This window comes from Ciona robusta, chromosome 10, assembly GCF_009617815.1.
Source record: "Ciona robusta chromosome 10, ASM961781v2".
NCBI lineage: Eukaryota > Metazoa > Chordata > Ascidiacea > Phlebobranchia > Cionidae > Ciona > Ciona robusta.
The window spans coordinates 2,598,480-2,616,437 of record NC_143244.1 but is presented as its reverse complement, the minus strand read 5'-3'; the positions used below and the strand labels follow the sequence as shown (position 1 = coordinate 2,616,437).

General features: G+C 40.2%; 1 protein-coding gene across 1 annotated transcript; it reads left to right on the top strand.

Annotated features, from left to right (window-relative positions):
• Positions 1–8,315: 8,315 nt before the first annotated feature.
• On the top strand, positions 8,316–16,689 carry LOC149729513 (uncharacterized). Its single transcript, XM_089887410.1, has 2 exons — positions 8,316–12,979; positions 15,107–16,689. Exons 1-2 carry the CDS (start codon positions 12,838–12,840, stop codon positions 16,276–16,278), a joined length of 1,314 nt encoding a protein of 437 aa, XP_089743536.1. The 5' UTR covers positions 8,316–12,837; the 3' UTR covers positions 16,279–16,689.
• The last annotated feature ends 1,269 nt before the right edge of the window (positions 16,690–17,958 follow it).

Sequence of the window (17,958 nt, the reverse complement as noted above, 5' to 3'; positions counted from 1 at the left end):
ACAGAGATGTGTCAATAATTCTGTCAGGAAGGAAGTACTAGTAAAATTTAAACAGCGACAAAGGTCTAAAGTTAGACACAAGTACGAAGGGAGGCTATCGTGCGTTTGTTTGTATTATACAGTCTTAATTTATGATGCGCTGTATGAACCATTTTTGGACCTCGAGGAAGAGCCTCTGTCCTGCTTTAAAAAAAAAACTCGAGTAGAAAATAGGTTATAAGCAACAGGACAGATCAAGGCATAAGCACCTTAAGACAAAAGGCTAATGCTTGTGTTTATCCAATTTCCTATATTGTTTTTAAGGACCGGTTTTAAAAGTCCACAACGGACATATCAATTAACCTACTTGTTGTTACTGCGGTGTTCTTTTGCTAGATATATATAGGCTGTCTTAAAAAACTTCTGTTTTAAGCCAAATACTATTTGCCCTCAGCGACTGAGCCAAACTAAACTGTTGGTAAAACTTACTTGTATGCCGCACGTGGTTAAAAGTAACTCCTATCTGTTCAGTCATGCTTAAAAATATAAGATGTTGATAAAATATCCCGAAAAATAAGGTAATTTACCCGGGATTGGTAAATAAACTGTTATTTGATGCAAAAACTCTGACGTAACAATGTATTATAATGGGCATTGTTCGCGTCAATAGGCCTCTTATTTTCTAAGAAGTTTCGGTGTATTCCTAGGCCGTGTGTTGAGTAGGCCATGCTGCAGGTAAGCCTGCTGACGGTTTTCACATTTTAATGCAAGTATGCTAGAAGTAGTCTAAAATATTGTATATTAATTTTCATGAAAAAATACTGCTGTTATTTAAAAATAAATCTCCTCAAATGAAAAATGTAGTATTTTTGAAGCGAAGTGGTTCAATAAAGAGTGGAAATTTTCTACACCACTTGTTTGCTCAGCTATAGTGACACATTTTTTACTGACTCTATAAAGTGCTTTATATGCATTACCTCTTCCCGTTACTGTAGGCACAGATGAGAGAGGCCACTCATAAACTCGTTATACAGATGTGCGACTACATGCATTTCTATGGAAAAATTTCGTCACGCTTTGCTGGTCACATGGAGGATTTTTCGGTAAGGACCTCGCCAATTCGTATAACGCGAGGGTATAGGAGTAATGCGCTTCTGGAGATGTAAATAGTTTTATACGACCGATTTGAATACGGAAAACTTATTTTTTATCACCAAAAATCGTTAAACCAGAGCTCAGGAAAGAAGTAAGCACTAATTTAAGGCTATTGTGTGACTTGGTGACCGAATAGAACGTCGTTATCAGTAGAAAATTTCCTAATACTGATGTATTTATGTTTTGTACTTTTGTTATATTCTTAATATGTTTATAAGGTAATAATAACTTTTTATAATAATAACTTTAATATAACAGTAATTTAAAAAACGTTAACGCCCCTATTTAAAAAACGTTAGCCTCATGAATGTATAAAAAAAATTGTCCGGAATTAAACACTTTGATCAGAATGCATAGTTTGCTTTTGATTTTTGTTTTAGTTATACCTACAAATGCAATTTATCGATAACATATTACTTGTATGCTTTGAAAATGGTTAATTCCGCTGTATGTGGTTTTCAACTTGTGATAGACTATTAACTTATACCATTCAGATCTGTACTGTTATTTGCAGATGGTGCTGTTAGTTTAAGTGCTGGAGTCAGTTTCCTAGAAAAAAAAGCCTTGAAGCTGTCATTACATAAAACAATGGAAATAATACATTAACGCTATCGTGGTCGAATGGGTTCGCGCGTGGAAGGGGATTGGGAACACTAAATAAAGTGGGGTACGCTGCTCGTATTAGCCAACGAGTACCCGCAGAAAATATACATGATTCAATTTTCAATTCACAAAAGCGAATGTTGTTGCTGAGGTACTCTGGTGTTTTACAATCCAGATCTTTCCTCCAGCTACAGATTACCCACTTTCTCAATCAAAAGCATTGCAACATATCCTGATTCATGAATATATATAAATTTACTCGTCCTTTTAAGATATACTTCAATTTTTCTTTCAGCGCCTTAAAGAATTTTTATTGTCTACTTTATTTTTTGAGAAATTTATAGCACTGCAGTAAACCACTCCCTTTCTTGTCTTTTTTATCTTAACTGTTCCTGTTACAATTGCCTTCTGCTTATTATAACTACCAATTGTATTTAATTATAACTAATTCTAAATAAATAATTGAAATGTTAAGCTGATGGATTATTTTATCAGATTTAAACTGTAAAATCTGTGATTCTAATTGTAGAAACAATAACTTTAAGGTATTTTCTGCTCTTTATATCTTTATTTATGCACAAACACGATACAGCACATAATCAAAATGACACAAAAACTTTCAACATTCTGCTGGATTCCAATTTTAAAGCTGTTTTGTCCAAGTAAGCCTTATTAATATGGTGAAATACTGAAATTAATCACAGTGGAATCTCTAGATTCGGATGAATAGCATTATGATAGCCACGGATTTGTGAATTACGAAACCAACATTTTATCTATAGAATTCGGCCCCATATTGCAAGGCCATTTTTCCTGCGTTATAGAATCATCTGTTTGCATCATGGTTCATGGATGCAACCTGAAGTTTACGAGTGGACATGCCTCCTACCGCCTAAAAAGACTGAAATGCGCATATAATGTAACCAATAATAAGTTTCTTACTTATATGAGCTCTGGTGTATCCATTTTTGATGATAAAAATAAGTTTTTCATCTTCAAAGCGGTCGTATAAAACTATTTACATCTCCAGAAGCGCATTACTCCTATACCTCGCGACTCGCGTTATACAAATTGGCGAGGTCCTTACCGAAAAATCCTACATGTGACCAGCGAAGCGTGACGAAATTTTTCCATGGAAATGCATGTAGTCGCACATCTGTATAACGAGTTTATGAGTGGCCTCTCTCATCTGTGCTGTAGGTATATCAGACTCCAACAGTATCTGATCTGTTACGCTGTCTAGCGGTAAGTGCACATTGAGTGAGTCACTCCATTGCAAAATAAGTAGCCGTTTCGAAAAATGGTAGGAGATTTTCGCTATAGTGAAGTGTGACGTCATCGAGGGTCAAACGCGAGTGAGAAAGACTGTGTTTAGATACGAGTAGCGAGAAAAGTCTTTGTTTACATGTGAGAAGCGCCTTATTTTAAAGATGCCGAACCGTTGCGTTGTTGGAGGTGTTCAAATAGCTACAATGATAATGTGAAAATACTTAAATTTCCGAAAAGCCCAATATCGAAGCAGTTGGTGAAGTTTGTGCAGTCCAGGGGCCGAGAAACCTCTTTAAAACAGTGGTATATGTAGTAAACATTTTATACCCGACTGGTATGGGAAGAAGTTTAGATCTACTACTGAGATACTGTTGGAGTCTGATATGTATTGAGTCGGCCATGCCTGCAGTGATAGTAAACTATATGCTATAAAAATATCTCTTACGCAGCAAAGAAGGACGTATTGCGAAAAGTAATGACTGCACAAAAAAATAGTGTGATTGTGACTTCGTAGTTTGAATTGTTATCATAAACATTCAAATTTCAAATATTTGCAGAATACATATACAAGAACTGTACATCTAAAGAAGTTTAGTACTGGATAATGACGGTTTTCGCTCATCAGAACTTTCTTGGACATCACATTTAACCTCTATTACCTTGAACCTGACAAGGAAGTTGCAATCTTAGCCCATACAAATTGTTTTTCTATGTATATCTTTTATTAAGTATTGTTTTTTTACAAAATATAAAATTCAAAATTGGCAGTTTGAACCCAGTATAGGTGTCATTTGGAAATGTGGATCTAGTCATGTAACATGTTAACAACACATGATGGGAAAGGCACAAGAACACTTTGGGCAGGTTAACCTATACTGAACAACGTAATAACTTGTGTTGCGCTAAAATAGAGTCCACAGCACTACCATAATCTTGCTTGTAAGCTAAGTGTGCTGTCTCTAAAATCAAGGGTTTGCCATGGAATCATGGGGGTGCTTCGTGATACAAGTATAACCTAACTGATTTCCATTAATTGATTCAGTCGCCTCACTTCCAAGTTAACAGCGACATAACAATTGTAAAAAAGAGGGCATTGGTATACAATTGTCACGTGTGCACCTTAATAAAAAAATATTTTATGAAATATGTTTTGATTTACTAAAAAACTAACCATAAGCAGTTTGCCATTCGCATTTTCAACAATATTGGTGCCTCATTTCGGAATATTCAGGCTCATCCACATTCACCATGTATTTCCTCCACATCCTCATTTAGGTCAGAAATTGAATCAGCACTATAAAAACTTTCTAAATTGACCATGTTGGCTCTTCAACTCAGGCTCAGCAACCTGTACAAGCACTGACTACGCTGTGTTCGCTTCTCTCTTTGACCCTCGATGGCGTCACACACGGTTTTCGTCGCTTTCGTTCACATCGCTTCAAACACAACTTTAAACATCCGTATCTCGAAAACGAGTGACCCGATCGGGCTAATTCTTTCGCCAAAACATTCGTACAATTTATATCTTACAGTATAAATAGTTTATACTTATTGATGACCGTGTCACATTCACTTTAACGAGTTTAACACCTCGTGGTTATACGAGACCATGTATGTTACTTTGTGGGTGATTATATTTTTATTTTCATTTTTTTCATATATGGCTGATAATTTGGACAACCCATTAGTGACCACTGGGTTGGAGCAATTGCCGTTAAGTGTCTTGCCCAAGGACACATACGCCCACAATGGTAGCAGCGACGAGCCTTGAACCCATTACCTCTGGGTTACAGGCAGCCGTGCTAACCACTATACCACGGCGCCGGACTATCTCTCTTTTAAGCCGTTGGTGTACAAACAAAAACAGCAAGAACTTGTGTCGCAACCGAACAAGATGTATTTATTGGTTTAGTTAGACTTAATTATGCACCGCTCCGCAAAAACAATTTATTAATTTTACCTTGCAAAAAGCGGCGGGTTGCCCACATGTTCATTTACCCATAATTTTACCTACAGTGGGTTTTCTGTCTTGAAATGCCGTTTTGCATTTAATAAGTTGCATTACCAGAACATTAGATTAGAAAGTAAACTAACAAAGCGCTCACGTATATAGGGTGCTATATATATGATGGACTATAGGAAAACGCCAATACAAAGAGAATTTATTCTCGTACTCATCGATTCTTTAGTCCTATTGTAATTGCGGTAGTACCATGATCCTATAGAGCGGTATTACCCTGGTTTAAATCGCTGGGACCGTGGACCGTAATTATAAGCTCTCTCGGTCGTCGTTCCTTTAATTAGCACCGCCTCTTATTATGCGTCATGCAGCATGACGATTCTTGCGTCATAGTAGGACTGGCGCACTGCAGTGCGGGGTATAGAATCCCAGATGGCAACTACAGTCCACCCGCAGACACATACTGTATAGAAGCAGCAGACGAAGTGTCTTAATAGCTCTACAATTCTACATTAAAACACAGGTTGTTATTGAACATTAGTTAGTGATTTCTAAGTTGGCGGTGGAAATCAAGTACAGTATATATGAGGAACTGTAGGACAGGCCAACCATCGTGGAAGATGTATACGTTGTATAGATTGGGGTATAAGATAGCCCATGTTTTTATTCAATATCATCATTTCCTTTATTGAAAAAAAAGGATTATTTACAGAATTATATCACCGTATCCTCGCGACTGTAAAAAAGCCTTGTTAATTGTTACAAAGGGCGATCAGGAAATATGGGATAATATGTGGTAACGGTTAATCTTACCCCACAGTCTTTGACTTAATAATAAATGGGTAACGTGTGCATATTAAGGTGGAGGAAGACGGGACACCTTTAGCACATAAAATCTAGATATCCTGGTCGTGGTTTAAACGATTAACAACAGTCTATGGTAGTTGTAAGGAAAATGTGCCCATCTTTCCCCATTCTGTCCCATCTGCCCCCATATTTCGTCTTAGTCTAATTTGCAACGACTGTGGCTAATTGGATCCATAGTTCGCAGCATGTTAAAACATGCTCTCTTGTAGCCTATTGATTACATATACAGCCAGCCGTTGATGGTGCAGAATTCTCTGCCACAATCCAGGTTAAATAGCTTCCAGAAAAGAAGAAAAGTTAGCATATGTACATGTGTAAATATGTTTACCTTAAAACTAGAGGTATAATATACAGATATTGTTGCAGAATGCATCATATTTTGCATAGCAGTCATGCTTTAATTAAATTCAAGCACCCGTCGCGTATGCAAATCGATAACAGACGCTGGAAGTTGAGAAATAACGAAGCTATTGCTCCGTATGCTAGTTGTAACGTATAAATGTGTAGTCGATTGGGGTAAGATGGTGCATGCTACATTTTTTAAAATCTTTCCATTTGTAAGTAAACAAATAAACGTTACAGAACTACATGCCGAATCCTCACGACTTTTAAATTTACGATTAGAAAGTATTGGTTATAATATGAGCTAATGGTAGCAATCTTACCGCACAGTACTATATATATATGTATATGTTTGATATAAATTTACGTGGTATATTCTAATTCTTTCTGGACAAAAAGTCGTGTTTATAAAAACCCAGGTGGCAATAGCTAAAGCAACTATGTGTAAGCAGCCTGTGCGCGCTGTCGAGCAGTAAATTGGTCTTCAATTTGTGGAAAACAAATAAATTTTATAACTTGTACCCCTAATTGTGCTAACCTGAAGATTTTCCTAATTAAATTGTCAAGATATAACAGGGCAAAAAGATACAAAAATCCTTTATAAATGCACCCCTTTTGTCCCGTGACTTAAAACCGCACTTAAGCGTTTTGATTTTTTTTTAGATTGATTCCTTTCACGAGTAAGGGTTTCTAATCCTCTTAATATAATCTTTCTTGGTCGCTTCGTCTTTCATACTTCCCGTCTACCAGAGCGCAATAACTATTTGGGCTAATTGCGTTTTTTTATACCAAGCCGCTTTACATAGAATGACAATGACCCAGTAGCCGTGTAACCACGAAAATAATTAATCCCTTATTCTTATTGTGCTTTGTATACTGGTAACGCGAATGAGCCATAAGGTGCTGGTAGTAACCTATTCGGCCTCGTGATTGGAATACAGTGTTCTGTATCAAACGCCTATTCCTCCAATAGTCGCCCTTGTCATAAAATTCTTTGGTCTTGGCTTCGTCCAAAAGATGACGCTTTAAAAGGAAGGGCAGTGGTTGTTACACCCTTGTTCGCTTTCGTGTCCTGTCCCAATTCAGACTTGGATCATTCGCGGCCACTCTCTATGACAACATAATAACGCCGCTGTCGACAGAGGTTCGATTCGGCCCTAAATTTCAAGTCGTTTTTTTGTCGCGTTAAATTTAGCGCTTGACTGCGAACTCGAGTTCGTCCGAGCCTGCCGCGAGCCTGGAGAAGCCGCTGTTGCCGAAACAGCGCGTTGGCGGAGGCGCTATTATTTGCCTTCAAACACCCCCTGCCTCGCAAACCAGAGGGGTCAGCTCAAAATTTAACGGGTCGCCGGCACCCAGAATGGAGCTGTGTAACGCACCAGCTGTTCGTCGCCGCTTCGTTGCCTGGTAGGTCGCGATATTTAATGCGCCGCGAATTTTCACGCGTTGGTCCTGGTAAATACATGCTTTCTACCGCCCTCGGCGAGAGAAGATCTCTTATCAGCTTACACGTTCAGTGAGTTCTGCCATTCGACCAATTCTACCGAGGCGTATATAGTCATACAGTCGGATATAGATGTACATCAGCATTTGAAAGCTTTTTGACAAACTGTAGCGTAAGATGAACAATTGAGTTTGCGGTCGCACAAAATCGACTGCCTTGGTCGAACCAGCAATAGGTCTCCACCGCAGAGAGGTCTTTGTTCGCTACAGCGCGTTGCTTATTCAGGCTCATTGGTCTGGACTGATCCGCAAATAAAAGGCAGGCCTGTGCTATCCGGTCCGAATAATCGACCGGTGTGTTCATGTTGGAAGTCAGCGGTCCTTGTACGGACATCTGGCGAGCTACCAAATTGCTACAGCATGTAATACAAGCAGGGCCGTGCACTTGCGTGTCGTACCAATTAAACCTTCGCTTCTGAAGCTATAAATGAGGTCATTCGGCACTACAAGGCCCGGCGTAATAGAGTTACACCGGCGGGTCACATTCTTAACTATAGTATGGTTCAAATGTATCCTAGCAGAGCGAGAGCCGTGTAATGCCCAGCGTAACTAACCGTCGTCCGGTTTACGAGACGAAGTAGTTTTAGAAGCCTGTAATAGCAAGACAGCTAATGGAAGGGCCTCTAAAAGTGTCTAAACCTTTGAGTCAGCGAAGTCGTTATAACATATACGTTTGAAGCATTAAGTTGGTTAAGGGGAAGAACGGTATTGATTCGCTAATTGGTAGACGAAGGAATAACCGAGTTCGCATTCAATATTCAATTAATTTTATGGCATGTCGTTTCGATCATGAGTCGTGCGTTTTGAGGTCACTCGTTCTTCGAGGCAAACTGTGAAATCGTCTTACATGGTTGGGCCAGCAGATGTTCAGAAGGCACCAGCGATCCATTAGTTAAGTGTAGATATGGAAGATCTATTGTAGCCTTGGCGGTGGGCGTATTTCGCGTGCTTTTGTCAGACTGGCTTTTGTTCTATCGATTCAAGCACCTTCGCGATTACCAGAGTTTGCTGTGAAGCTGCTTCTGACAGACGTGTCGGCCAGGATGGTCGCAATTTTGTTGTTCGTACTTTGGCGACTGTCGCCTGGCATTGTCGAATGCTCGGCACTGTAATTGGCTAACGAGCCGCTGTGACGTCATAGTAATCTTGATAATGTCATTGTGACGTAGGGACCTCAGGGTAGCTACTCGGTGGGAATTTTTACCAGGGCCTCGGTGATAACGTCCTTTTTATAAATTATTGAATATCCTTTAGAGGGTAATTCAGAGCGGTTCAGTTACCTTCGCAAACATGCCCGTTCTAGAACCCGTCATATTAAAATCCTGCACTGTTACTCGTCCAACAATGTTAGGAAAATTGAATTCCTAAGCCAGTGTTTCAAGCCTACTTATCAGCGGAGCAATTTCGACCGAGCCTGGCAAGGAAGATTATCGGTCTAATGAAACCGAAAAGGACCAACTCCCATAACGGTTGCGACGAACGCTAATTGCGAACTAGGTTAAGCGTGTATGAAACGATGTGAAAATTCTGGTGCTCCGAAATTAATGTTTATATTTCCCCCCTGTCGCGCCGGCCGTGCTAAGAACAATTTAAGGGAAATTGGTCCGTCTAATCCCTTTCCACGTGACATAGTTCGTATTGAACGAAATTTACGTTGAAGAGCAATTTATGATCGAACGCGTCATCGGGTTGAGGTACCTAACTTAATACACTGCTTAAGACCGGTGAAGAAGTTTGGCCATTTATACACCGTTACTTTTGATGGTCGCCTAGAAGTCTGGATTATCTTAGAGGGGAGCAATGAGAATAACGTATAAAGTGGCAGAAGAGGCGTTTTCTCAGCTCTATATTAAAATACGAGTCTTCATCAAACATTAGTTAGGGGTTTCCAAGTGTTTAGTTGAATGCGTGGGGTAAAATGGTCCATGTTTGATGTTTAAGAAAATTTAAGTTTTATAACCAAATTATCACGACCCCAAAACGGCGTAGTTAATTGTTAAAAACACGATTAAGAAATATACCTATTTGCTGACAATAACAAAATATTTAAATAAATATATAACGTAGAGATTTTCTTGGTGGAAAAGCAGGCACATCCGGATTATTTCGTCATAAAGACGGCCCATCGCGATTCTACTCTGTTTACAGACACAGCGGGTTTGTTTTACTGCGGTCCGGCCTTCCCTGGGGGTGCTGGTAGCTTGGTACAATCTGCTATCACCACACCCGGGCAAACAACGGACCGTTGCTAATAACTGTTCCTCTACCACGACGTGACTGGTAGCCGGTAATTTCGGCACATAAGGCCAACGGATCCAGTGTCCAGTCGCCGATAATTTTCGTCGAAACGTCTGACGATCGCGCTCTTAAAACACGAAAGACGAGTCCAGATAAAAGCAGAGATGATGAAGCTTATTATTAAGGCGAGGTCGCAGTGCCGGTCACTCGCTCTGTCTTCAAGTTTTTATTGCGAAACCCCGTCGGGAGAGATCGACGCTCGCACGGGAACAAAAAATCGCTCAACAATGAATCGCGCGCCTCGCTGACTTCGACTGCTGATTCGGGTTAAATATGTCGGCCGATCTGGAATCGCTACACAGCGTGAGAATGGAAGTCGAGCGTTTTAATTTTCGTATTCAGCACTCAGTCGTCGAAGGATGAAACGGTGATAGGTCTGAGTTGATAGGAAACTTGGTGGCGCCGGAGGAAGTAACTAACAGGGCCGCACTAACTCCTTTTGTATAGATGTCTGCTCTTATTAATATTTCAACTGAAGTCGAATCGGGGTGTCGGGTTCTCAGTCCATAGAAAGAAAGCATTACTTCCGTTACGCGGTGACAAATGCGTTAAAAGTAGTGTGCAGCCTGCTACAAAGAAGAATGTCAGTTTATAGGACGTTGTACACCGCTATGTAGGCTTAAAGATATGACCGTACAAATTCTCAGTAAAATGAAACATGTATATGACCACTAAGGCACGATATTCATGTGCGATATCTGGATCACAGCTTTTTAATAAGAGCATAAAATAGTTTACTGTTGTCAGTAGTTAGTGGTTTAATGAGGCAACTACATTTACTTAATGAACGTTACAGCACCTGCATTTTTCATACAATAATTATAAACCAATGGTATTTGATATATCGCACGGCTCGGCTGGCACATGTTATACATAAAGGTATGACAGATAGTACAACTTATTTAGGTGTAGTACGGTCAAATATAACAGTTAAATGAGCTATGGTTCGCTGAAGCTGTTTATTTAAAACAGTAGTGTGTAAACTCTACAAAACTTGGAAATGTGGTAGCGAGTAGGAAGTTTATAGGCGTGTGGATTAGGGTTGTTCAAGACAAATAACTTCGTATGATGCAAAATATGACGTATTTAGAATGTAAATTGTCGCTGTGGGGCAACGATTGTCTTTCTAGAATGGTGTGTATAAGTCAATTAGACACAGTAGGCTACACTGTACAGGGACCGGCACCTATATACTGTTGCCAAATGGCAAAATGTCTTTATATAGCCTTCCAAAATGAAGGTTAAATACTAAACCATAGCAATTGTGTGGGACAGATAATGCCATATAGTAGTATAGAGAATAGAGTAAACATAAAATGAACGCTGTACAGTGTGCGGAGACCTGTACCTATACATACTATTGGCAAGTGGCAAGATTGCTTAATAAGGCTTCCTAAAGCTACGAGGCCACGGCAAAGTGTCGGGCACCGAAGCACTGCCAGGTCTCAAGCGTTAGATTGTAACTCGATAACGCATGACCCCCGTCGAGACGGCAGACGATTAAGAGTCCAAAACAGGTGCCTTTTCGCTGGAAATAAACCCGGCGGTATGAAGCAGGACGTTAAAAAGTGTTTTGAAAACTCGAAAGCTTTCGTTGTTGCAGTTTACTAATTGACTGCTAGCGCTATGTATTTTATTGTGACGTCACTGTTGGTCTGGTTATCGAGCGCCGGCGTGCGTTCCAGAGAGCGTAACAATCAACCGTTCGATAACCATCACTTTACGATCGAAAAGGAAAATTCGTTTAATTCTAATTACTCTGGAATTGTATTTTCGTCTGTCGCGTATATCACTGCGTTGGAACGTTATTCTAAGAGCTGAATGGAGGGGTAAAGTAAAGTTATCTTCGCGCTTTGTCTAAAAAGCCGGCTCTTCATTAGGGCTCTGCTTTTAAGAGAATCGGTGGCAGAGTCACGCTGCCGCTGTTGCTGGTCTGTTTACGATTGCCCCCAGACACGGCGTGTCTCGCAGCTGGCACAGGATGGGAGGGCTTGAGTTTCGTTCATTTGAGAATAGGACAGCGAGCCGCGGACTATGTCCAGAGCTGCTGTTACGAATATGTCCGTTGCAGGCCCTACAGTAATCTATTTGTCACTGAACGATCAGCAGTTCGCTGCTGTCGTAAATGCGATGATAGCAGCGCAGTTGAAGTGATTTTAAAACCAGATACCCTTGCGTATTTTTCTAATAGACATAACCTCATATGTCCTTCGATACAGTTAGCTTCATCAAGTAAATTATTCAATGAGAATATGACTAAAGGGGTAATCTTGGAGTACAAGCAATAGGTATATTACTGTGTTGAGTAATTTAAACCAGCTAGCGTTGCGAATTTATTTTAGCAATTAGAACAGAATATTTATTTCCAACACAGTAAGCAGTTACAAGGTGGCGAAGAAATCAATGAGAAAATGACTTTTATGTGTTAATGTTGGCGTATAGGCAATAGGTGTTCCTTGTTTACCAGTATCGGTATCATGTGTTTATAACACAACAGCCATTAATCCTGTTTTTGTACTGTGTTGGACTGTGTACAGATAGCCAAAGTTATATACAGTCAAGAATCGACTTGACAGTTTATTCTTAAAAGCAGATTTTATAGTGTTTATTTCTATACTTCGTACAGTTTTCGCGCATTTTTCTTTTTCGTATAAATCGTATATTTTTTATCACCGGCGGGCAAAGGATACGCAACCTAATTAGTCTGTTGGCAAAACAGACGGTCAAGGAGTGCCATTGCTCTTTCCTAACTAACATCAACGTCACTCTGTCTGCTTTTATTTTCGCGTCGCACGAAACGGTAATCTAATCATATTCTCTTTATTCGTAGAATTGCTGTAGTTTGTGGTAGTAGGTTAGGCATGTCTACCGCTACAGATAAAAGTGAAATGTTTATGTGGGAAAATGACACGTCTCTCACTCTTCACCAAATGCGGGACTTCGTACTCGGAGCTATGAGCCGCCCGCATATAACTGTACTGGTACCACGACGCAATGTAAAAGGTAATGGTTTGTATGCTTAATGTTAAATGAATATATGAAAACTTGTTTAGCCTCGCGTGTAGGACAATGCTATTAATACACGAGTTTACTGTTTTATATACACCTCGTGCCCGCTTACGACTTATCACATATATGTAACTGTGTGGATGATTCATTACTTGCAAAAGGACAAAGTTACGTACATTTTGGCTAAACTATCCCGACATTTTAGATGTAAGTTTTAACTTGGTAAAACCCATGTATAGGAAATTAAAGCCATTTTGGCTATGAGCTATGTTTAAAATTCTCTAGGTTTCCTTTTTTTAGCAACTGGTATGTCCAATATTACTCTGTGTCACATTCAGACACATTTAAGGGCAGCAACAAAGCTAGTTATCAGGCGGTAACTTTAGTTTAGTTCGTGGGCGCGACGGGACTTGAGAATGTATGCATAATTTCGTTCCTGTGACTTTCTGTGCCGCACGCTACTAAATATACCGTATGTAGCTTTTACAGGGCGTACTTGAACACGTATATTTTAACTAGGGTGTAAAATAGACTTATTGATTCACGGTAAAATCTAGAGGTACAATTTGTACAGGCGATGTAAAACACTCGATCGTAAAATCTAATCTTAAATTGATTCTAAACATTTGGTAATACTAGTAATGCACAAATTCGGAAACTATAAATATGGCAAAACTGAAAAGAGTAGAATCCAAACTAAAATGAAATAGCGAAATGAAGTAGCTCGCATGAATAAACGAACATTTTTCTTCATACTCCCTGTTTGCAAAACAACGATATTTACCCGGATTAGTTATATCGGCGATAATCGTGAAGCAGAACGAAATTTTGAGAAATACGACAAGGCCAGGGCTAAGTGTTTTTGCCGAAAAACGCCATGACATTCTCGCGTGTCGAAGTACTCGCACTTGGCTGGGTGTTTTAGGCAGACATTATTTCTAATGTTTTATTCACGTCCGTTGCCGCTGAGAGGGGATTAAATAAGAAATAAACGAGTCCAAATAATTTTGAGTATAATGCGACGGTGAGGTGATTTTAAACTCGTAAGAAAGCGTATGCTTTCCAACTTACAGGCGAGCACGTGCACGAACTTATTATAAAGCGTTTAAAGTGGTCCTTCAGTGTGCCATATTACAAAAGGAGGTACATCTCGACCTAATGTCTCCAAAACTATGAGCTTTGATTCAAATGCTATTTGGGAAGCGGATATGGTTCTTATTGTAGGAAGTCCTGCGTATAACTGCTAGGTACGCGACAGCTGGTCTAATGGCAATAGGGTAATGGACCTTCGGAGTTTGGATCAGATATACAGCATCCAGCATACGCCCTATACAATAAATTTGTTGTATTCACCTATATGTGGATAGGCTCATATAAGTAAAGCACATGCATGAAGTTCTACTCTATATGGGTTAAGTCCTACGACAAGACACGTCCGGAGTCTTAGCGTTGGGATTTCGAGTTGGCCTATTACCCCAACATTTTAAGTAGAAATTCTTTTCCGTATGGGTGAGGTCCTACAACGTGGCACGTCAAGAGACTTGTCATTTAGACCGCAGTTGCCCATAACCGCAATTACACGGATAGTTAGAGCTTTAACGAACACAAGCTGAAAATTATTTCAACCGTTTTACTTGAGCGATGTTTTTAGACGAAATATCCGTAGATCCTATTCTAATTTGCGACACTTAAGTCGGTACCGACACGTAGTGAAACTACATAACTTGTTAATGACGACTGGAAAATGGAGTAAGGCGACAGTTATAATCATTAAGGGGAAGTAGCGCAGTATTATTACGTCGATGCGTCAGACTAGTGGACTCATTAATTTAAAGTAACCAAATAAGTTCAGTAAACACGTGAGCAGCGTTAGAAGCGTGCTTCTGGTGCCATAGTTTATTAAATCGACTCTGCTATTGTTTTGACGCTATGACGTAACACAGTCTTATCTTAAGCGATAAAATCTATGTCGTATTTTTTTGAGAATGGCCCTAAAAGTGTCGACCAGGACGCGGGTTCGGATTAATTAATGTTTGCCATATAAATATGCCTTTGTCGGTGCTTTATTTTACCATAGTTTGGGTACGTAATACATGCGTCATAAGCTTATATTTTTTACAGTACCGCACGCCAAATCGAAGAAACTGCAACTCCTACAGTCAAAGCCCCGTGACATTAACGCCAGTCCCTTCCTATTGATGGTGGCGCCACCTAGCGACTGCAGATACCAAAACTACATCAAGACCTTTCGAGATAAACGATGCGTCACCCAACACAGACGTAACTTACAGCACGAACATCAGAACCACCAGCGAGCTACTACACAGCACGTGCACAGTGTTATGGGTCCCAACCAAGCCTGGTTAAACAGCCAGCCTCTTGGAAACACACAGCAAGTACCAGGGATGGATTATTATCAACAAATCTCAACTATTGCTGCCATGGCTTGGTCAGACTGTTCACAAGCCACCGAAAAACTGAGGAGGATTTACGAACAAACTTCAATTTTAAGTCGGGATCCTTTTACAATGATTGCATCGTATGGTTCGCCTTACGTTTCGGCGCCCGTTCAAACGGAAGCGAAAAAGAATTTGGAATTCCAACAGCATGTCCCGCTTCAGTCGATGCCAAAGCGTTCTGTTGGAAACGGAATTTTGAAACCACGAAACCGCGACGGTTATTGGGAGATACCACCTGTTTACTGCGCATGCGCAGTGTGTGAAATGACAAAGCGGACAAAATCAAATATGACGTCACAAAGGACAAATGCTGATGTGCCGAAAGCACTTATGACGTACGTAAGCGCGAAACAACGCGATAATCGAACAATTGACCAACAATGCGCTACCTCTGTGACGTCACACCACCGCGGCAAGCGAGTTCATTCACCCGACGACGGCATTGTGATGCAACTTCTGCCTCGAAAGCAAGCAAAGCACGAAAACTACCCGCCAAGTATAATGCAAACTTATGACCAACAACACCATATGCTGCACCAACACCCAGAGCCAGTGCGTACCAGCGACGCTATATTATCCTACCTCAAATCTAGCAACAAACAGCCGTCTTCCACCAGCGCTTATTTAAACCACGACATATTCCTTCAACCCTCTCTTCAAATTCCCAGCACGTCGTATATGACGTCATCAAACGGTGACGTCATCAACGCTAGCGACTTAATGGCGACGCCGTCGTTTGAGAACCGATGTTTTAGCAGCGCCCAACCGAACACGGGTTTGTTCAACGGTTTTTCGTCATACCTCGCCCCCCAAATTCTTAATGCCCTTGAGTAATCAAGATTGCCGCCATTAACGCTCCCATAGAGTCAACGGCCACCATGTTCGCTCGTATTGTACGCATCGATCCCTTGACACAAGTGAAACACGACAACGGATAAGCCCGTCCGCCCACAATGTTTATAAGTCTTGTTCGACATGGATTTCCTAATTCTCCCATAAAAAGGACCTCTATTTTCCCAGGATTTCCCTTTCTAGCAATTGAGGCGTACGTGTGGCCGAATAAAAGCATCGCCCAAAAGAGCCCACTTTTTCTAGTTCCGTGGTTTATTTCGCAATTTAAAGTAATTTATGAACAGTGTTATTTCGCACCGTACTGTACACCTTTGTATGTTTTGCTATCCCCTTATCGAACGCATATTATTTATACCGCCATGCCCACTACAAATAAACACAAGGAAAATTGTCTCTGCGGAGAGAAAGAACAATATGCGTAACAGGTCGCAGGCATTTATATTAGGACGTCTGGTTTTGTAAATTAGAGGGCAGCATTTTCAAAGAGTCTCCCACGTCAACCGGGAGTGGTAATCACAATCCGCATCTTGTATCTTGCTGCCTGCGGAGTTCGGGCCTCGATTACCAGCCTGAATGTTCGAAGATAAGCCGTGAACAAGCAGCCTTCGAAAATAATAACTGCTCGCATGCACGGAAGCAAAATAATTCGAGAAGCACGAAGAGCAGGGTATTAATTTGCGTTGTCCAATTGAATTCTTTTAAAACGTAGGGACTCGGCGAATTGTTTAGAGTTTAGACAAAGTAAAAATAGCGGAACTTACAGAAAGAATCGTATCTTGCATTAGAAGGTCTATTGTACGACAGAAACACCATTATTTTCCATTGTTACGGCATGTATTTTGCTTAAATAATGTAGCAATAATGCAAAAACGCATTGAAAAACATACGATTTTACCAATAAGGTCAATTGTTTACAGAAGTATATAGCTACATGCAGCGTAAGAAGCGACCAATCAGCAAAATAATATTGTAAATAAAGACTTGTAAACATAACAAAGGCGTAAACAAAGTTTACAGCACCAAGACGGGATTAAACAAGAAAGGAATAAATCTTTTATTGAGCAGCTCTTCAAGCAATGCTGCTTATCAGGGCGGGGTTATCCTCAAGGCATTGGATGTCTAATTTGGCAAGCCATATGGCCGACAATCGCAAGTGTCCAACTAACCAGCAAATAACGATAAATCATTCACCTAATCATCATTTAATTTATACAACATTGGCAGAACCAAGTGGTTTTAAGTTTTAAAGAGAATCTTGTTTTAGGATTGACCACGTTAGTATTGAGCGACGTTGTATTGACCACTGTCCACCATGTGTTGGTAAGTGAAACTACATAAGTTGGGGTTACCAGAAGAGATGGTTTAAGCGAACTGGCTTTAAAGGAATAGTTGGAACTAAATTCCGTTTTAAAGTTTTTTTTCGTTTTTCATGCTTCACCAAATGAGCTTCATAATCACTCTCGCAATATTAACGGTGTAGACCAGGTTGAAAGTCTGCGGTACAACCCACTTTGCCCTCAAGGTCGCTTGTTCAGGAGTCAAATGAACTCTAGTAGGCCGTGCGTCAACTTATATTCTTAAACAGCGGACTCCAAACAGCAGTTTCAAATGCTGCCATTTGATAATTTTTGCCTTTTCTGTCATTAGGGTGTTTTTTGAATT